Source organism: Poecilia latipinna, unplaced genomic scaffold (assembly GCF_001443285.1).
Source record: "Poecilia latipinna isolate Pla-1442-1.1 unplaced genomic scaffold, P_latipinna-1.0 Scaffold495, whole genome shotgun sequence".
NCBI lineage: Eukaryota > Metazoa > Chordata > Actinopteri > Cyprinodontiformes > Poeciliidae > Poecilia > Poecilia latipinna.
The window spans coordinates 133,451-156,045 of record NW_015113111.1 but is presented as its reverse complement, the minus strand read 5'-3'; the positions used below and the strand labels follow the sequence as shown (position 1 = coordinate 156,045).

The 22,595-nt window shown below is 38.7% G+C and overlaps 1 protein-coding gene across 2 annotated transcripts in view; it reads right to left on the bottom strand.

Moving 5' to 3' along the window:
* sema6bb (sema domain, transmembrane domain (TM), and cytoplasmic domain, (semaphorin) 6Bb) overlaps positions 1–22,595 on the bottom strand; it is a 92,726-nt gene that overhangs the window by 5,756 nt on the left and 64,375 nt on the right. For both annotated transcript variants that reach the window (XM_015040081.1, XM_015040082.1), the window contains one exon: positions 21,987–22,045. In XM_015040081.1, coding sequence (XP_014895567.1) covers positions 21,987–22,045 — 59 coding nt within the window. The remainder of the gene's footprint in view (positions 1–21,986; positions 22,046–22,595) is intronic.

Genomic DNA, 22,595 nt, shown 5'->3' with positions numbered 1-22,595 from the left:
TAATAACAGAAACACCAAGTAAATAAATGAAAACTATTTGGATTTTGAATTAAGCTGAAGGTTTTAAATCTAACTTAGATTAGCTAAAAATCACAGTTAGTCGCTTATGGAAAATAAAGATCATGAATCATTGTCCACAAGAGTGCGAGGCAATTCTGATTTCAGCTAAAAACATTCATTCGCTTCGGGGTTCTTGTGTAACGTGCAAGTATCAAAAATAATAAAGCCTATACTAAAACTCAAAGAGTGTGAAGGGAAAGCAAAAAAATACTTCATTTGTAACTGGCAACTACCTTAGTTGATCAATGAAGATACTTTTCACATCTAATTAAAAAGCTTCAATTGAATTTTCATCAGTTGCTTCACTGCGACTCTTCTGGTTTTACTTCTCCTGGCTAAACTTGTCTGTGGCTTCGAGCATTTTGTTTCTCTGTAGCTTGTTTGAAACATTTACCAAAATTTTCTGCGGGTGATTTCAAGCCTGTGTGCATACGTTGTATTACCTGGTAGAATAGAGAAAATCCAGATCGACTTCAAAATGTCAATCTCGTTCTTGTTTTTTTTAAAAAAACAAAACAAAACAAAAAACATTGGATGCTCTGCTGTCAGTCAGTCTAAATAAACCTGGGTGCAAATTTATTAAGGTATTCATGTCTGTGATGTATGCATGTAAAATTCAAACTGAATCTTTATATTATTTAGCTTGTTTGAAGATAGAAAAAAAGAAAAAAAAAACAAGGAACACATTTGTCTTACTTCTGTTTTCCATTACAGACTCATTCACATTTATTTGGACAATACAAAGCATTCAAACTATTACTCCTTAAAACAGCGTCAAGTGGTTCAGACAATCTTACATGTGTCATTTCTGGTAAGAAATGAATGTGGGCACTATTCATCACTTTTTCTTCTGCTACAAAATGCTTTGAGCTTGTGTGGTAGAAGCACAGCTTCCAGCCTGTCAGCATGATTGCATCTGCTAAATAGTAACAAAGGAAAAAAAAAAAAAGAACATTTCAGTGAGATGGTGTTATTAAATATGTCCTCAAACAAAACATTGGGCATCTTTTTTTAAAAAGGTTTGCACCATTGTTAGCATTCCTCTCAAGGGGGCAGGAAAACATCACATTTAATGACATTTAATGACACTTTCTGACAAGTATTTATTTTTAAAAAGGGCAAAACTTTTGATTAGTGTCGTCTCAAAGGAAATTTAAATGGATTAACATTTTCTGTTTTTCTTTAGTCAATAATTTCACTGTTGAGCTTTTTATTCACAACCTAAAAGCAAAACTGCCCACTAAAAAGCCAAGATGACAACGACACAGACATTTCTTAAGCCTTTTATCCATTTTGTGTTGCCAACAATTGGACCTCAGAGTTCAGACAAAGGATCCTCATCGCTGTCGATGCAAATCAACGTCCTCAACAAGTTTGCCTTTCCCATTGATCGAGACCTGCCGTAAATCAACAGGCCATGTTGGTGAATCAATATCCGTCCAGCACTAATTACTCCTTTATTACCAGACTGATAAGAGTAGAGCCGCATGAAAGCGGGTTGTAGTTATTGTTCGTTAAAGATGTGACAGGAACGTTTTAGTTCTTCACCTCATCAGAGGAATCCTGCCCTACATTCCCAGTCATATTTTATCAGGGGATTAATGTGAATTTATGCAAAATTTGCTTTTAATTCACTCTTTTGTGTGATGCCATGACCCTCTCTTCCCTAATTTCTTTTCACATCAGCTCTCCCTTAGTTCGGCACCACTTCTGAATATTAATTTTTGGAAGAAAAAAAAAAAAAGAACTCCTCTTGAAGTTGGCCCAGGATAATAGATTTAAAAACGTGCTTTAAGGTATTTAGCAAAAGGTTCCGAGGGTTTCTTTTCTGAGCTGCACGATTCATAATAACTCAAAACTACGACAACTTCTCCTTCCCAGTATTGTTTTCAGATAAAATATGTTTTTTTTTTAAGTATTTGATAGATTTAAGCTTAAATGATAAATGTTTTTTTTAACCGAGTATTACTTTTCCCTTTAAAAATGTAATTAGAGTCTTGGCATGAGCAAAAACTTTCTGTGAAGGGGCTTGCAAACGTATTCATACCCCTTGAATTGCAACTAAAGCAACACATCTTGAGTCCACCAGCTTTTCACATGAATTTCTGCTCAGACTCAGATCGGACGCAGAGTGATGCTTCTAATTTTCAATTAAACTCAAATCTGTTTTTTGCCTGGACCACTCTAATGCATGAATATAATTTACTCTAAACCATTATGTTATACAGGCTTCATCACCACAGCATGATACTACCACCACCGTGTTTCACAATAGGAATTGTTTTGTAACGGTGATGTGCAGAGTTTTGTGTCTCTCCCATATCTAACCTAGTGCTATAATTACAAATCTGACAAGAACACGTTTTCCTCTGTGTCCTTTGCACAGCTTTCGCAAAAAAATGTCCCTGTTTGCAAAAAAACTGGAAACGGTTGTGCAACAAACCTTCCTGCTAGATAACGCGCTCAACAGCGCTTTGTGTGTTCAGAGTTTGCGATACTGTTTTGCAATCTCTTCTAACCTTTTTCATAACTTTCTTCCTGACTGGTTTCCTGACTTACATTAGTGGGTCTTCATGATAATCATTAATGCTCTTCAACTAACCTCAAGTCATCACAGATGTATTTATACTGATAGTAAATTACACGCAGGAAGATTTTATGTATTTTATAGGTGATTTATCTAGGCAATTAGTTATACTTGATTTTATTTATAGGGTGGTACAGAAAACACTTCTGTGATCGCCAATGTATCAAACACCTCAGCATTTTTATTTGTGCAGCTGGAAAACATCACTTTATCATTCTTCTTCACATGCATGTACTGCTACTTATTGGTCTGCCACATCAAATCCTAATAAAACACATCAACGTTTTTGCAACGTGACAAATTGTGAAAAAGGTTTATGGCGTATTAAAACTTCACATGTTTCTGTAGAAAAATCTCATGGTTTCCAAATATTGTTGAACTCTAATTTAAAATTCCCTCACAGTCTTCTTCCCCCCCCCAATATGATCACAAAGTCAGCTCTTGGTTGCTGGACCTGATTGGCTAAATGCTGTGTTTTTTCTAATAGCTCAGCAGCCATTATTCTACGTTAAAATCTACAAGTTTGGCTCAAAAGTTGCTTTTTTTTTAAGTGAAGTTAAAGTTTCTCTCCCCAAATCTGCAAATGTAACACACACACACACACACACATATACACACACACAAAAAAAAAACATCTGCTGGTTAAAACAGATACAAATAAAAAGAGGTCAAGAGTGTCAGGTTTAACTGATTGACCAGAGCTTTGGCTACTTTCTAAACCAAAAATGAAAAGGCCAAAAAGCACAGACCGTTTCAGAGGGAGAGAAAATTAATGACCACAAATCTGCAATCTTTCACACACACGCTACATCTGGAAATGCTCTGCAGAGGTTACAGATGACATTTATCTCCACTGTGGTTCAGGGTTGCTGCGTGACACTTCTGATTAAGTTCTGCATACTGCAATAACAGTGCTGTCACATTCACACAGGGGGGAATGGTCCCGACTAAAAAGGAGACAGACCGGTTCAGCATTTCCTCCTGCGCGTGGACGCCCCATTATCGCAAACTTATGATTTTTCTTGGATGAACAAAAGCTAAGCAAACATTTATAGCCAATGGCTAAACGTTATGTGCAACATGCACAGATATTTGGCAGCATGTGTGTGTTGTTGTGACACATTTCTGCGGTTGCTACCAGGGGTGACAATAAAAACAGCTGGCTGGGCACTCTGTCCTTCCACAACTTCTCTCCCAATCCCGATCGCTTGTTAAAGCTTAATGGAAGCCAACAGGCTGTCTGTCAGCCCGACGAACACTGAGCTGTTTGTCTCGAGGTTTCGAGCTCCAATTACAACATAACGAGGAGAGGAGAGGAACGGGGAGGCAAGCCAAGGAGAGGAGAGAGATTTTTACAGTATGTGTGCTGAAAGGAATTGGGAGGACAAGTGAGGAAATGAGACAAAAGAGATGACACAAAAGAGTTGAGAGTACAAGAGGAGGATTCAGCCAAAGAAAACAGCTCGGGCAAAAAAAAAAAAAAAAAAAAAAAAAAAGGGAGAATAGGGGATTTTAAAAGAAGGGAAAGGGGGGAGAAAGGCGACACACGAGCAAAAATGGACTAAAAGCACAAGAGCTCTAAAAGCTCTACAGCTACAAACAATACCTAACATCAATTTGCATAAGTATAGTTTTACACCAGTTAACATTTAAAACACAAAGACTCTGTAGTTTAATACCTAGCTTAGTTTTTTCCTTTTCTTGAAATACCATGTATGTTGTTTCCACCATCGTCTTGTTAGCCGTTATTTCTCTCCTGATATCTCTCTTGTGGCCACCTGCCCATTGATATCAAATATATTGGCATGAAGGCAGCAATTTCACATTCAGTCAGTGCATGCTTTAAGCTGTTAAACTAACATAAGTATTTGTACAAATAACTTAAAAACAGAAAAAAATGACTTCATTATACTTTTTATACGTCTCCATATTTCACATCTCAAAACATAAAAATCCCCCACAAAACTGATTTATTGTATTATGTGAGACGATTGTTAAATCACTGACTGGTTTTATTGTGTACTCTCACCACAGCAAGTAATAGCTTCAGGATTACAACATATAACCTAGTAAATCTTTAATACCCATTATCCCTTAAATGTGTCACCTGCTTACCCAGCAGCTGGTGATGTAGAGGGAAACCTTATGAAGAGGACTATACCTGCTCAAAAGTTTTATTTCCAATATAGAAAGCCAATGTTTTCTGAGCAGCCCTTAGTACAATATCCAACACGGCTGCAGTGGGTATAACTCAAGTTGAAGTTGCGGGTGTGACCTTTTTTAAAAGCTCTTGTGAGGTTTTTCCCTCATTAAACCAGACTTAAGCAGCCCTGCACAAGGGTGTTCATGCGAAAACTGACAACATCACCCTTTACTGTGAATGCTTACTGAGTGGGAAGACTCAAAGTTTGCAATATATATATATATATATATATATATATATATATATATAGAGAGAGAGAGAGAGAGAGAGAGAGAGAGAGAGAGAGAGAGAGAGAGAGAATTGGGAATGTGTCAATTAAAGGAACCACAGAGGTATTAGAAGCTATTTAAAAGGAAAATGCATTTCTTAAGATCTAAATGAATGAATTACATTTAGACTGTGGAAGATTGAGAGAGAGCAACACTTAAAGCAGATAACACACTCAACGTTGTGTATCAAAGTTGCTGTGTTTTATTACTTTGAGCTCTCATCCTCTGCCTAAGTAAACTGATGGATTTAAAATGTCACATTTAAGGTAAGGAAATCATTTTGTTGTTGCTTTAAATGACTATCACATATGTGGCGCGTCATCATCTGAGCTTCCAATATAAATAATAATAATTTTTTAAAAATCCTTATTTTTGTTTCATAACCACTTATACATCTTGTACATATACATACATAATCAATAAGCTCCCTAAAATCCATTTATTGTACAAGGCTGAGGCCATGTGAAATCACCTGCTTGGCCACTGCTCTGGCTTTGATTGCAGCTTGGGAGGGCAGGTGCTAACTAATTAATCTGAGAGCTATTCTGAAGCCGCCTACGGTTCGATAGGTTTCTTAATCAAAAGCCAGACCTGGAAACTTCTATTCACTTTCACGGCTAGAATCCATGTATTACAATCAGGGCACATCAAACTCGAACAAAGAGACTTCACCGCGTCCCAGCGGACCCCGTCGATGGCATAAGCACACACTTCTGAGCTCGACAGGCTACGACTGTGTCATGGAGCAGCAAGTGATCTGAAGGGGCTTTCATCTCCACAATCTACCATTTCCATGCATAATGCTGATGTGTTTATGTACGGCGTGGAAGAGGGACGCACATGCCAGAGCGCGTGCACTCCACTGTGAATATGTTTGCATTGATGCAGGAATATAAGTGTGTTAATAAGTAAATGTGCGCACTGCTTCCATGGCTGAGTGACTTTGCTCATTATCCTCCTCTCCTTATTCTTTGCTTAAAGGCTGCATCTTGTTTTTTTTTTGCCACATTTTTGTCCTTACTTTCTTTGTCTCAACATGCCTTGTAAATATATTTTCATCTATTGCTTTTATTTCTCCGTCACACAACACCAGACAGTTCCTCTCGTGTTATCTGTCAAACTAAGACTGGTGTGTATTATTTAAGTACAGAAACAAACTAATAAAAAATAAAGATGCTTTAAAAAAAAAAAAAAAAGCTCAGTTCCTTACTTGGACAAATCCCTGGTTGCACATAAACTGTGTTGATTCTCGGGATGACGATAAAACCCTTTATGGCCCTTCGAGGACAGCCTTTTCAGAACTGGGCTTTAAAAAGTTTCTGGTGAGTTCTGCAGTAGCCTATTTAGCAAAAAAATAAAAAATAAATAATAAGGTAAAGAAAAAATTAATTCAGCCTTTTATCCTGAGGGCCTGTCAGATGTGCCTTGGCTGATCAATATGGTGAAACATTTATGCACACCAGCCATTCACGTGTTTATAATTAAAATTCTGTATAATCTGCAGCAGAAAAACACAGTCTAGATGCATTCAGGTCTTCCTCAGGGTTTATTAGCAGGGGTAGATCAGGCTGAGAGTCAAGGTTTGCTAAGATGACTACATAATCAAATACCTGCATGACTCTCCTGTTGCCCTCACCGTTCCTCTTCGGCATATTTGACTTTTTCCTGCTTCCCAGAAGAGCTTCATTTTTAATTCAGCCTCATTTATGTTTCTTCTTCGTCTTTAGAGAGTAGACAGGTCTCTGAACGGGGTAAGTGAGGTAACTACATATTTGCTTCAGGCCAGGCTGTGTGTTAAAATCATCGGGGGGAAGGGGGAAAGGCAGCCAAGTAATCAAAAAGTAAAGGTTCCCCCCCGCCCCCCCTGTTTAGAAGGCTTTTCATGATGGTTTTTCAGTGCCTGGCTTGCAATCAGGAATATGTGGATTCAATTATATCAGCAGACTTTTTTAGTTTGTTTTCCCAAATCTGGTCAGTCTTTTATAAAGGGAGTCTTAACAAGTAGTTTCAGCTGAACCTTATCCAAGTAAAGCCACCAGATTGTGGTAGGCAATGTGGTGAAAGAAATTGTTTTATGTGCATATTTGCAAAGACTCAGATTTAGTTTTTTTTGTTCAGTGGGAGGCAGTGTTGTTTTTCTTTATACAGTGACTCTTAAAAGTGTACAAGCTCTCCTTAGAACAACAGGTTTTGGTCTAGAGACAAATACAAATGATTTCAAATGTCTTCCTACCTTTTTATTTTGAGCCAAATCTAATTATCCCAAAATTAAGATAAACCATTATATTTACCAACTTACATATTTTTAAAGCCATAATTTGCAAAAAAAAACTTAATAATAAATAAATAAATAAATAAATAAATAAATAAATAAATAAATAAATAAATAAATATCCAGAGCATCTCATCATGCAAAGGTATCAGCAAGAACAAGGGCATAAAAAAAATTATAGCATGTCACAAGAGATAGTGAAGATGTACTTTTTTTTCTAAGAAAATTCAAAAAATGCTGCAAAACGATGACATTGGTGAAACTGGACTATTCTCCCAAATGGGTAAAAACAAGAGATCGATAGCAATGATGAAGGTGCTTCATAGGAATTTCTGCCAATTACTGACTTGTTTTATAGGAGAGAAAATCTTGAATTTTCTCTGTATTTTGAGATAAAGGGCTTTTCTTTCAAAAAAAAAAAAAAAACATCCAGGCTGGATAAAATACTTTAAAATTTTACAGATAAAGGGAACAATATTCAAGCTATCCAGAAGGCAGCGGGTCTACAGTTCTCTTGTTTCTCAAAGTTGTTCTTCAGTTTTGAACATAAGTTGAAGTTATCACACTTATAAGCTGACAGACAAATCTAATCTACTTTACGGTGCAGTGAGTATTTATGTAATCAGGTTATTGTGTTTTTTTTTTTTTCATGATCAACAATTATTTGTGGTAAAAGGTTTTAAGGGATTCAACACAGTCTTCTTTTTAAAAGCTGTCAAATATAAAATGATGTAAGAATTACATTGTTGGCTGTGCAAACGTGAATGCATATGGTGTAGGGCTACAATAAATATTTAAAAAGTATGTCTAAGGAAATGAATTAAAATGTAGGTCTGCATCGAATTAGTCTAATGATCTGCCCCCCTGGGGTACATTTGTCCTCATTCTCGACTTAGGAACTAAATTTCAACTTAATCTCTCTCACCTGTTGGAACTATATATAAAGTCAGAACCATATAGATTACAGTACTATATGCACAACAACAAAAAACACACACACATGCCAACAGGAGGCAAGCCATCTGGGTGGCTGACTGAACTGCTCTCACCTCCTCCTTTCCACCGCTCGCCCGCCACCTTTGGCAATTTACAAATCACTTTTAATGAGATCTCTCCTCTGTGTCCCGAGGCCAAGATACCTTCGAGTGGACATGTCATCGGGGTGCGCGACTTGAGCTCAATAATCGCTCAGGATCCGCGTGACTGTCTGGACTCGAGACTACACAGAGCCTCAGCTGATCAATACCGAGGTACACTGGTAAACTCCGGGGTTTTAAGGTGACAGGATCTAAAGACGAGCAGAGGAAAAAAGTGACAGAGCGGATAGAGGATGTGCCTCAGAGAAGAGAAGCATGCACGGGGTGAAAGCCAATGAGAGTGTGGAAGAAAGAGAGTGAGACTCGTGAGAATGAGTGAAAGCCTGAGTGTAAGTGGAAGTGTGGAAAGAAGGATGGCGGTGTTGTTGATACGCTGCAGAATAGAGGGAAGAGTTACTTAATGCAGAGTTATTCAAACTCATCTGGAGGGCTTTTTTGCTTTAGTGATAGAAAAACATCACGGCAGCGGCAGGAGTGAAAAAGAGTCCTAGAACCCTGCATATCACATTAAAGGACGCTCTTAAGCTATTTCCCAGTGCCATCAAGACCTACCCTCTACCAACTGTGCAACATCTGTCACCCAGGAGGACTTATAATCATAGATAGGTAAAAAGAAATCTGTGAAATGAAAATAGGATATATCACAGCTTCTGAGTGCTTAGGTTAGCATAAAATGGGTTTTTGGGGAGGTGTTAACCCTACTGTTGAAAATCATTTGCTCATTGACAGGATTTCTCGAGATGTTTTAAGATAAGTTTTTATAACTTTATACAACTTTTAAAGTTTACCTACAGTAAGACCGTAATGCCTTTAAATAATTTGGAGAATCCCAAGTGATGATGTGATTGCTTTGTAAGGATGATCACAGATGTCCTTAAAGGGCCGTTTGTGGCAGAAATCATTGATAAAACTCATTAAAAAAAACTTTTAAAATATAAATAAATAGCTGTCTCTGTGTTTGATGATATTGAACACATTTTCACATTGATGTAATTTGGCAGTATGCTGAAAAAAAAAAAACGCTTTGATGTGAAAGAAATAAAAATATTTAAGCACATACGTTATCTAGATCTATATTTCTTGTCTGTAGTTACAAGGCAAAGTTTGGCCACTGTGGGGTATTGTTGTTCCCCTGAAGTGCAGAGCAAATTCAGCTTGAGGGTTAGATCAACCAATAATATGTTGATTTACAGTCAATTATTATCAGAGATGCAGCTGTCCCTTCAAATTGAAGACCAATCCATAAAAAGAAAAGTCCTGTTGAAAAGGTTTGCATACTACAGTCGTCTTCAGTAAATCAGAATATTACTGAAAAGTCAACTTATTTTGATAACTCAACTCACTAAGAGAAAACAGATTAATAATAGACTGATATTTTCAGATTTTTATTTCTGTTACTTGTGATAATCTTCTGCTTGAAAACACAAATTTTACGATTAGAATATTACATCAGACCAACAAAAAACATTCTTAATTCAAAATTGTGGGCTTAGTAAAAAAGTATATTTAACAAAGGTTGTTAATGTCGAAATGTACTTTTAATCTCACAAGTGGCACTCACTGGAATGCATATTCATTTTTTATTATTATTATGACTGAATTAGCTGTTTTTTTTAGTTTGTGATTTGTAGCCATTTCTGGTTGGCCACTGGGAAGGATGGACTCGGCTTACAGCTTAACGCTCAACTCAGGAGGTTCTGGTGTTGGAAGAAATCTATGCACCGATGCAGCAGAGTGGAACTGGAAAAGCTTTGATAGCATAAACAGTTTAATTAAAGCCACATCAAATAAAATAACAGGTGGTTTTAAGCAAACAATCGAAATAACACTTGAGATCACACGGGCAGAATATAGGCAGATTTGAACTATTTAAATGGATTTAGTTCAACTAAATATAAATAATGGGAAACCTAATTTATTTTGATGCAGTAATTTGAGCGCTATCCGTATAGAATCTATTGCTACAAACTAAGTAGTTAAAGTAGGACTGTTGCAGGGTGACTATTGGGTTTCGGGGAATTAGGAAGAGAAGGCCCAACAATGAGAAGCAGGGATTGTCAATGATATCGAGCTCGTCTCCTGATGTGGCATCGTTTTCTTTTGGGTTCTGGAACACACAATCCTCATTTAATTGGACATTTTGAACCAACTTGGATGGGGAAAAACATAAAAAATGCAGTCGTGTAGAGAGTGCCTTAAACAGCAGCATAATGGTGCTACAAGTAGAGACCAGTTCCATCTTGGCAGACCACTCAAAGCAAATCGAAACTTAGAGTAAGATCCTGCATATATTCAACAGGTCTTGAGTGTTTTTCTCTCATCGTAATCGGTGCAGTGGAGCAACATCAGAACAGATGACTCAATAAAATCTCGGAAGGTAAACGAGGCCGAGTCTGTGGTGTGGACAGCTGCACAGAGACCCTTGAGCTCTCTCAAAGCAGAATATGGCAGGAGTTGGCAAGCATTGTGGAAAACATTGCACAACCTCCACACAACATGATGATAAAACCATGAAAGCTTCTTCAGCTGCAGATCTGATTAGCTCTGCCGCAAAAAAAAAAAAAAAAAAAAAAAAACAGCCCAGATGATCATCCCTGCCCACAGCTACGGCCCTAAAGACTTTAAAAAAAAATATTCAAAGCATTAGTTTATTTTATTTTAATTAAAGATTTATATTCCGTTAATTGTGTGTGCACCAACAATATAACATTCCCCTGGGGAATTGAGTTTTTTCTTTTTAATTCAGCACAAATAGGAAACATAATTACTGTGTTTTTGGTTCAGATTAAAAAAAAAAAAGTGCTTTATCTACAGGATTGCAATCAGAGCAAATGTTTTTCTTTCCTGATAACTCTCCTTAAGGCACTCTTTAAGGCATTTAACGGCTGCTTTTACAGATGAAGTATTATGAAAGTAAAGTGATATAAAACTCAAACGCTTTCTTCTGAAAAGCTACAAAGCACTGTGGGGACATTCCAATAACTTCAGGATTTATTTCACAATCACAAAACGGCATTTAGGATTTACATAGCCGAGCTAAGGGTCATGAGTTGTAACTGTAGGCCACTCTGAGCGGAGCCCAAAACACACAAACTCATTTCAACAAGTCCTTGAAAACACCCATCTATCAGCAAGGGGCTGCCGCTTGCTGAAGGGTGAGCCAGGCCTCTCGTGCTTTTCAAGGTTCTCTCGGTTGCATGCTGTGCAGAGAAAGATGTGAAGAGAAAGGAAGGACTCAGACGAACAGACCAGATGAAAGAGTCGAAGCCTTCAGGAATTCTTGCACCTCACCAAGAGCTCAAGCCACTGCTCTTCTTTTCAGCTTTCTTAAAAAAAAAAACAAAAAAAACAGAAGCCTCTATGCAAGAAACTGCACACACCACAAGGTTCAGAAATATATCAAAGCGCATAATTAGGCCCACTGCTATAATGTCTTTGAGTTTCAGCGAGGGGAAGATCAGGTTTGTCTCATGAGACTCTCTGAAGCTCATTGGGATGGGAATGAAGGTCAGACCCTTGCAAATGTTTCCATACCTTGAATATTTTTACATTTTGTCACATTGTTACCAACATTTTTCAATGTTCCTCGTTGGGATTTTGTGTGGCAGATCAACAAAAACTAATGCACAGTTGTGAAGGAGGAAAAAAAATAGTTTTTTTTTTTTTTTTGCTAAAAATACAAATCTGAAGTGTGATGTGCATTTGGTATTTAGCCCCTCTGTGGAAATACCTTTACCCTTTACCTAAAACCATCATTCACTGCAATTACATTTGCAAGTCTTTTGGGGGATGTCTCTACCAGCTTTGCTCATCTAGAAGCTTTTGCCCAATCTATTTCCTTACAACAACAAAAAAGGGTCCAGTTTGGACAGGCAGAAAGGAGAGTATCTCTGAACATCATTTTAAATTTTCAAATGAAAGATTCTGAATAGGATTTAGGTCAGGACTTCGACTGAGTCATTCCAACATTAAACATTAGTGTAGATTTTTCCATCATCCAGAATGTCTTACATGTAATTCGACGACTTCTCCGCCTCGTATCACCATGGGGACGGACGGTGTGTTCAGGGTGATGTGAAATATTACTGTTCTACCATCAACATTGTTTCCTGCATCCAAACAATTTGATTCTGAGCTCATGTGACCAGCTGGTCTTCGTCCATGCGTTTGCTACACCTTAAACATGGCTTGTAGAACATTGTAAAACATTCTGACTTTCATCAGGCCACATCAGGCAATGAAGAAAGTTTCACACTATGCATCCTTTACCTTTCACTTCACATTTATGCAGTGTTTTGTGTTGGTCCATCACAAAAACCCCAATAAACTTTAATGAAGTGTGTGCAACATAAAAAAAAAGTGGAGATTCCCAGAAGTGTGAATGCATTTTCAAGGTACTGTAAGTGATCTTCTGACACAAGCCATTCTGCTTCAGGTCCGTCTATTTGCTTCGCTGTGTCTTAGTGGAGTGACATTTTAGGGAGTCAAGATCGAAAGAGCTACCTCTCTGTGTTTGAAGAAAGAGCTTTTGTAAAGAGGAGAACTCCTCTACACGGTTTCTTTTTCATTTCCTCTCCATCTCTGTTGTTTTCAGGCTAAAGGACAACACATTTATCACCAGCAAACCGAAAGCTGAGTGTTTTTAACAAGCTGCCATGTAAATCCAGGGAACTGTGTAGGTTTTGTCGGCTCCCTCTCCTAAACCTCAGCACCAGCCCCTCTCTGCCCAGACCGCAGCAATTAGAGAGGAGTTAGAAGAGCCCGCCGTCGTAAATTTGCCAACTAATTTTCTTTCCTATAGGAAGCCTCCCACACGCATTCAAAACCACGCAGCAGAAAGCTAAAACGCGACCTGGCTCTGCGGTGATCGTCACCCACTCTGACGTGACGCCACGAGGAATCTCCGGCCTGCTCACACCTCACTGATGTTTCAGTGGACCTCATTTACTGAGTAACTGCGTGCCCGCTGCTCAACCAGTCAAAACACTGCCTTTCTTCAGGAAATATTTTCACAGCACCATAATTGCTCCCATCTGTAGCTACACTGCAGCAACACTAGCCGTGTCATTACAGCCCGGATAGTTCAAACCAAACGGGTGGCAAATGTGTGACTGAAAGGGTTTTAGTGGCAGGCTTCGATTTATACTCAGTTTTTATTAGCCGAGAGGCAACAGAGATCTGAGGAAAGTGTTTGCGATGCTCCCGCTGCTATAGGGTCACACTTCCTAAACACACATCGGCTCCCACCGCCAATTAAATACTGATTTAATACAAGTGGGTTAGCAAATTGCAGTCCTGTAAAATGCCCCCCCCCCCCCTTACAGATTTCTTTTTATTTGGTCTCACGTAGAAGTTTTACATCAAAAAACAAATGATCAGACAAAGAAGGCCTGAATAAATACTAACAACTGCGTTCAGCAGTGGTGGTGGTGGTGGTATGTTTTTTAGCTGTCTTGGTTTTTCAGGACCTACACAACTCTGTTATCGATGGCATCATAATTCTACTCTCAAGAAAAATCCTGAATTTGAGACATGAAGCTCAAGGAAACTTTGGTAATGCCGCAGGATGATGATCCAAAAGACATCAGCAAGCCTGCCTGTAGACAACAAATAAATAGGTCTTTTGAATGTCAGAGTCTGAACTTGAATCTAATTAACATGCTGTGGTTTGACCTTAAACGGGCCATTAATTGTCAAACATTGTGCAAAGAAAAGTGGGTTGCAGTTACTCCACGTTGCTGCCAGTGACTCATTGTTGTAAATACCTTGTGGGAGTTGATGACACCAGTTGTGGGCCAACCGGTTGTGAGGTTTAGAGAGCAATTCATTTATCACCTGGTTGATTTACGGAGCTTTATTTTGTTCACTCAGATTATCTACGTTTGATACTAAAAGTTCATCAATGATGTGAAACATTTTTGTGTTGCAAAAAGGTAAAAAAAATAAATGGATAAATTGGCACTTGTACATTTTTAAGGACCACCCAAATTTGACAATTTCCTTCAGCTACAAATAGCTAAACTACATGAACATGAAGCTCTTTGCCAGTGTAGCGTTGCAGGATCGAAATAAAAGATTTGCACGCACAAATCTATCCTTTATAATTATTATCACCTCAGAGCAAATCAAAAGAGTGAACCTGGCACTGTGGCAGAGGAATCAGTCCATGTTTAGGCTGTAACTGATTGGCCTGTCAGCAAAGGTCGTGACACGCAAAAGCTGAAGGAAGCCAATCGACATGTCGCGATAACGTGCAGCAAGTGGATCTGACATCCTATACGGTCTGTTGATGGTTGAACCAAAGCCGACTCACTGCGATGTAAACAGTTTACGCCACCTGTCACATGCGTGTTCACACCTGCTCATCTCTGGTGTGAACACGTAAAAACACAGCTCGGAGGTTTCCGTCAGCAAAGTCGGGACTCTTGAACCATTGTGTGACACTAAATCCAGCGTGAATAAAAGGTGCAGTTTAGAAAACTGGTGACACCGACATGTTTTACTGGTGCATGCAAAATTGAAATGGCAGTTTTCAGGATTTTTTTGCACCGTTTCCTTTTCTCTCGTTACAGAAAAAGCAATGAGGTCAAGGTTGGGATTTCAAGGGCTGGTGTCTATGGAGCACAACGCAATCGCCTCGCAAAAAGAAAGTAATGAGAGCAAAGTTGATAGCTCAGATTTGAGCTGCTATGATGAAGATTAGCAGTATGAGGGAGAGGAAGACGGGACAATTTGACTGAGAGGCTGATGATCCATTAGATTAGAGATCTGTGCAGACAAGGTGGAAGAAATTAAGCTGGTGGAGGAAGACGACCAAAATCAAACACTGACTCAGTTATAATTTATGCAGGTCAGTTCATTACAGCGTCCTTTTTCTTTGGTCATTTGTTTCACACATTCTGAGTGTTTAAAAGATCAGTACTGCTGATATTTTATTTGCACCGCTGTAAGATTTAATGGGCTCTGTTTTCTAATTTTTATAGGAAGCCATTATGAAATAACTCACATCTGTTATCTCTAATTTATAGTGTGCAATGTTATGAACAAAGTCAGATTTTTTGTTTGTTTGTTTGAGAAAACCACTCTATTGTTTTAATTATGTATATCAAAGGCAACTGTGCTCTACTTTTCCATGCAACACATTGTAATTCTAAATATGGTAGTCACATTTTGCTTTACAAAGTAATCAATTCAAAGACTCTTATGTGTAGGAAAAGAGTAATTTGAAATTAATATTCCTATTTGAAAATAATGAGAAGTGTGACTTGATTTTTGTTTAAGTTAGAACTGCCAATGTTAGATTTTCTGACTCCACATTTGACAAAAGACGCAATTTACTCAGCAAACAAATGCAGGATTGTATTAGGCGCCACCAGGGGCATTAATCTGAATTACCTTTCATCTACACATATGAAAATAAACTCTCCCACACATAATACTGAAAACCTGGAATCCAAACAAGCTGACCAACTAATTTGTGCAACATTCAAAAGTGTTCAACACATGAACAGTCCATGCAGAGACCAGACCTGATTACGGAAAGGGATTAATAGATTAAAAGATTAATATTTTATTAGAGGGAGGAAAAACAATGTCAACAGGAGTATGAAGCACCATCTTTTCTTCCGGGTGTAACAAAAAAAGCCCATTAGAAAAAAAAAATAGGAATACTAGTTTTGAATTTAGTTTTTATGTCCACGAACCTGTTAAGCAAAACTGTCCTTTTTCATATTTTTGAACTTCTACTTGAGTCTTTACTGCTGAAACTAAAACATGGTTTGCCATTTACCTCATTCATGGCCATGCCTGCATGTTGGTTTGGACCAAAAGAATATCAACCAAACACGGCCGGAGAGGAACAGACGAACAATACATTATGCACAAACACGCGCATAATTGAATCCAGACATTTCACCAAACTTCTCCCTTTCATCAGGACTGCAACTCCCACAACCTTTTGTCTCAACTGGATTTTATGCTTCTAAAGTATGCTTTGATCAGATTAGGCTTAGAGGAAGGGCATGTCTTCTACATCCTAATATCTGGCTGCGTTGGGTAAGGCGAGTTGCTTTAGCGTCCAGTAAATGCATTAGTGTCACCTGTAACCACAAGTCAATACTCGACTCCCTCAGTTTCCCCATTATGAAACTGATCCTTCTTTGTGGTCTTCTGATGCAGCAGAAAGACATTCCTTCAGTGATGCAGTCAAGAACAGCGTTCTCATTTTATTGATTCTTTTTCCAGTGTTTTTTTTTTTTTGACAGATATTAAACAAAACTGAATGATGCAAATGTCACAATTTGAGAGAAATAAAGAGAGGCGCAGCAAACGTGGCAGATTAAGAGGAGACGAAGCAGGTGGCTTACACCGACTTGACAAAGTCACAGCCTGGCAGCGGGCCATCCGAGGAGGCCAGCGGCGGTGTTGTGACACAGGAGATGGCGGTGGCACTCGTAGCCCATTTGTCATTGTGCCCTGACTGAACGGTTCTGAAAACAGATGCTGCTCTCGGCTCCCTGCAGCTTTCTTTACTCTTAGAAGTCGGGAGGCAGGTTCCAAAAGCAAACCGTGAGCTTTTCTAAGCTGATCCAAGAGTACAAAAAAAAAAAGCAATCTGGCCAACAATACCAACAATACAGACGGCATGCCGGGGAAGAGTGTGGCATTTAACTAATTAAAGTGCTGTGAAAAAGTATTCCCAGAGAATCCGTATGGTTTTTGTTCTTTTATCAGCCTTAAGTGGTCATAAAGACTTTAATATCAAAGATAGCCTGAGTAGGAAAAAATAAATAAATCATATGTTTAAACCAAACTTGCTTTGTGTAAAAACTTTGTATATCTGGAAAAAATATTCTCTGATTTTACTTTTCATAGATATGTTTGAGTAAAATGAACACTGAGTAAAATGGAGCTCAAAATAGATTTGTAGCCCTTAGTGGAGCTTATAGATATCAATGGCTTCCGTTTCTTATTCTTGGGTTTCTTCAGATTGAGGTATGTTGTGCTGCTTTTGTTCTTCAGGTTGATTCAGATAGCTCATATCCCCCTTATAAAAAATTATTTTATTTTTTTGGCAAACTTAAACGAAAGGAGAAATATTTCAGAAAAAAGATTCAGTTTTCATGGTACCATCAGTAATCTATGCATACATATGAAAAATGATCGAAAAGTACAAACGCACAAATGTGAAAAGTGAAAGTCTTTCCTCATATTTTTTCTGTAACCTCGCTCTTCCTGTTCGCTCACCGCCTTGTTTCAATATTCATACATCTTATCACCTGAGCCAGTTTACGCTTTCAAACCTCAAAGTTTTCCTTTGTCCTATGATCTCTCAATCTCTTCCTCATTCCTTTTTGCTCTGCCCTTTACTCTTCGATTTGATTTACCCATCCTTCCCTCTCCACTCTTGCTCTTCTCAGCCCCACTCCTTTTCCCCTTGCAGCATCACCCTTGAAATCCATTCGCCTGCCATCAGCCAGAAAGGAGATGAAAATCGATTCTCCTTCCAGCAACTGCTTCTCCCTGGTTAAAGGGAGAGGGGAGACAGTTAGCTGGGCTCTAAGTAAGGCCGTCCATCCATCTCCCTTTGTGGTCTGACGACAAGGCTGCTCTGAAATCGGTGCAGCCCCGACTGAGGCAGCAGAGAAATGAGTAAAAGGAGAGCCACAGGGAAAGCAAACGAGCCAAAACTACATTGTGCAGTAATAGACTTGCAATAAAAAGCGTAAGTATGAGTTCCAAAGCTTAAATATAACCAACCTAACCACAAGGACTTTATTAAGAAAAACAAGAACTTCCTACCTAAAGAACCTCTATGATAGTGAACAAGCATCTGACAATTAGTTTATTTTAAAATTTAGCTTAAAACCTTACAAATATCCTCAGCATAACACTATCACTTGATCTGAAAGCCATGTGACTGTGTGCAGCATGCTTTTAAGGTCACAACAATTTTTTTTTCTTTTTTTTTGTGCACAGCTTTCAAAATTAGTCAACAGATCATGAAGTTCTCCAAACTTATCTAAGGGACTTGCATCCTTTACGATGACAGTGAAAGGGAGACTCGACTATTGTGATTGCCTTTCTGTCTGTGTGATGCAACTATGCTAACTGCGTTGGAAGAGGAAACTCCAGTCATTAAATTTCATGGCACTCAAAGCGAAACACTAAGTTTATCAAGTACAGCTTTTTCAGAAAGTTTTCCCCACACCTTTAACATTACCTGGAACCACGGAAATGAACGAAGACGCCAGTTATCAATGAGCCACAATGGGGTGTGAACATGGACGCTTTAGATTAGCATAAAAACATGGTCAGCAGGAGGATGTCAGCTTGTCTTGAGCTGCCACTGTCTGTGTCAGGTGAAATTTATCTTTAAGGAAAATTTATTTTTAGATGACATGCAGTTGGAAACCATGTGAACATGTTAACCTAATTAGCTATAAGCGTATTGAGGCAAAATCTGCAACAGCCGAAGCAGCCGAGTTAAGAGGGACAGAATCACGATACTAATCTAGATTATATAAAACTGATTAAATGTTTTGCCTTCGTGAAGTTATTCGGTTTTTAATCATATCCACAACATTTATTTTAATAAAATGCACGACTGCGACTTGGTACCTAATACCTAATCTTTAGGGGGTTTTTCATAGTGGATTCAACCAGAGGTTACCACGTTTATAAAAGAAACATCCCACCACATAAAATTTTAATCTGAAGATAAAGGAAGCAAAGCTAAAATAGAAATATAATATTAATCAGATTTTTATTGAACAACCTACAGAGCCACCAAGCAAAGATTTTAAAACAAATGTCCGCAGGTTGGATAAATATATCAAGCAGAAAAATGTTTTTATTGCTTTTGTTTTTAACTAGATTTGCTAAGTGATTTATTTTATGTTAAACATACTGAGCTTTTGAATTGTGACTGGAAGCCAGAGGGAGAGAACATTTCGTTTGAGAGGCAGACACAGAGAGTGTGTCACAGAGGGGGGAGTGGGGGGAGAAATCTTGAAAAGGCAGTGAAAATGAGTTTGCTGAAATTTTCCAAAAGAGAGATAAACCAGCCAGACCACAACTCTGCTTTCATCTGCTGGGTCAAGATACAGACAGGTGAAATGAGCCAAATACAGGAGACATGAAATATTCAGCAGGAAATATTTCAAAGAGCTTGTGCTAATGTGGACAAATCCTGTGTGAAGGTGTTTACAGGTACAAAGATGCAGAGTATGTGTGTCCTGAATGCATGAAGAACAACCCCGTAATAAACAGGAGCTCAGAGACGGACCCGGGGAGGGAGGGAGGGAGAGAGAGAGAGAGAGAAAAAGAGAGAGAGAGAGAGAGAGAGAGAGAGAGAGAGAGAGAGACAGGGAGAGAGCAGACAGTTTTCAAAGTCTTGGTGTCAGTGACAGTCTGTCATAACAACCTTCTTGAAGCTGTGCCTCTCTGTCTTCCTCTGACTGAAGATTGCGTGTGCAGAAGGCTGTAAAGATCTCAGCCAAACAGAGAGCATTAACAAGAACAACACGAGCATCCCAGTCAAAGTGTCACATTTAAATTGATATTTGACGTGAAAATGGGTCACAGCCCATGAGATTAAGGTGATTATAATATCTCACAACAACTAAGCAAAAGTTGCTGTGAACAATAGTTTACATTGCTGTAGACTTTTGTTCAGCTCAGGCGTTTTTAATGGCGGCAAAATGAGCCCGAATATTCCTCAAAGAGAGGTCCGGGGGAGCAGAACATCTTTAGGTGTTGATGCTAAAAGACCAGCAGAGAGCAGAGCTCTTCACCTGCTCGTGGGCGTCAGGAAGAGTTTAAGTGTTTAAATCTGAAACTAAACAGAAAGAGATACAAGTGCCAGTTCTTAGCAGCATGTCCACTTGCTTGCTCTGAGTCAATGATCTGGAAAATTACATCATTTGCACATTGTCTCACCTGCCGATCCACTGTGGACATTCTTTTTTGAGGGTTATATGAAAATGTTTGGAAAAAGGTCACGTTTGCTTCAAAATGTTTGGACGTTTTTCCTTTACGGGGCCATCCCCCCCCCAATTATGGGAATTTATCAGGAAGTGAAAAAAAGTTGTCTTTTCTCGGGTTTCTTGGTCGTCTGTTTGTGTGCAACCTCTCGCGGTTTGGTTACACTTACGTCAGCAAAGTTAAATCCGCCACTTCTTTTCTGAACTATTGTAACATTTGTACATAAGTATGGAGACTATAATACCGAAAGTGTTGATGATGCACTTTTTGTTTTTATAAATGTTAACATTTTATTGAAATATGACTTTCTAAAAAAAATATAGAGTAAATGCATTGAAATGTATTTTTGCAAAAGTTTCCATCTCATGAAAAAAATTTATAAATGAAGACAAGCTGGTTCATGTTTGAGCAGTAAATGTACTTAAATCTGTGTTGGTCAGAAGTAGAGCTACCCGCTGTGAACCTGCACAGTGACATGCTATATGTTGGGTTGCAAATCAAGAATACTGACTGATCCTAACAATGACACTAGGGTACAAATTGTAGCAGTTCACCCGTCTTTAAAATTAAATCACAAGTTGCAGTGTCACCATATTATAAAATGTGTTGCTAAAAGCACTGAGACCTTTTATAAGACGATTTGTGTTAGACACAGGGCGAAGACCGTTTGGCAGCTCTTTAGAAGTAAGGCCAACATTTTTATTAATGTTCCTCGCTTGTTTCATAAAATGGATACACGTGGGCCTAGTGAAGATAAATAACTAGCCAATTTTCACCACATGCAGACTGACTCCATTACAGGGTCCCCCCCCCCCAACCCGCCCCGTGGTTCACTGGTCAGCAGATCTGAAGTGAGAGCACAGCATCAAACGGAGCACCCTTCTAAAGCTGGATTAGACTTGTACGCGAGCACCCTCTGAAATATTCATCTCTCTTTTCTCCTGGAGCACGGCACATGAACTTGGGGAAACTTTCACAAGAGATGGATTAATTTGCACGCTTTGGAATTAGCACTAAGATCAAAGAGAGAGGATGTCAGGGGAGCATCCTAAAAACCTCTGCGTATCTACAGCAGAGATTAAACTTTGCTTTAAATCAGCTTCTATTTTCATAACTATGCATAGAAAGGAAAAAAAAAAAACAAAGGCTGGTGTTTTACATAATTAGTTACTTGTAGATGAAGTAGAGCCTGGCACAAAGCAGATGCAAACAACAAAATGAAACAACTGCTCTTTATGCTGGCATGGGACAAACTGACACCAGAAGGGTGTTATGTTAGATTTCGATGTTTGCTCTGCAGAGAGACGAGACACTGCAAGGCACTGAAGAGAACTGGAACTTATTTTTTAAAAGTTATTTGTGCATTTTCATACCAAAGGACTAGCCAAGTTCAAATTTCCTCCTGTTGCCTTTTTGTTGGAACTGAGAAAGTCGTGCAAACATGTGGGAAATACAAGAAATGCCATTTACTTTCACATGTCCAGGTAAACCGACAAAGACTCGGCCCTCTTACCGTCGCAGTCACCCAAGTGGGCCACGTTTCCGTGTTCAACATCTTGCTCGAATGGCAGTCTGCGGAGGATAAAAGGCACACTCATTAATCAGAGAGCACACAAGCACAGCAAGCCAGCGACTGAAACACAGAGCAGATCGGCCCTGATAGGGCTGCACTATCTCACCGTTACAGGTAAGGACTGTGTGAATCTTTACAAGCTTTTTTCTTTTTTTCTGGTTCAATTCAAGAAACTCGTTTTTATTTTGAGAAAGTGGATGAAAATTCATTAAGTCATAAAAACAACTAAAGAGGCCCTTGAGGTATCTAATGTTCCATAATAATTACCATTCCAATTTTAAAGATAACCATTCCCGCCTGCAGCTGCGTCCATAATTAAGCTTATTCAAACTGGATGACAAATATTTCTAGGTCAGCATGCAAGTCTTCACATCAAGTTTTTTGGGCTGTAAATATAAACTCCCTGTCTTCAAGGATTAAGGAGTTTGTGTTGCTTGCAAATATCAATTTACTTTAAATGCACACAGCAAAACATGTTAGTCTGTCATCTAAACAACAAATACTGTTCAGTCTGCTTCTCTCTTGTCTGCATGTAGGCTGATAATGTCG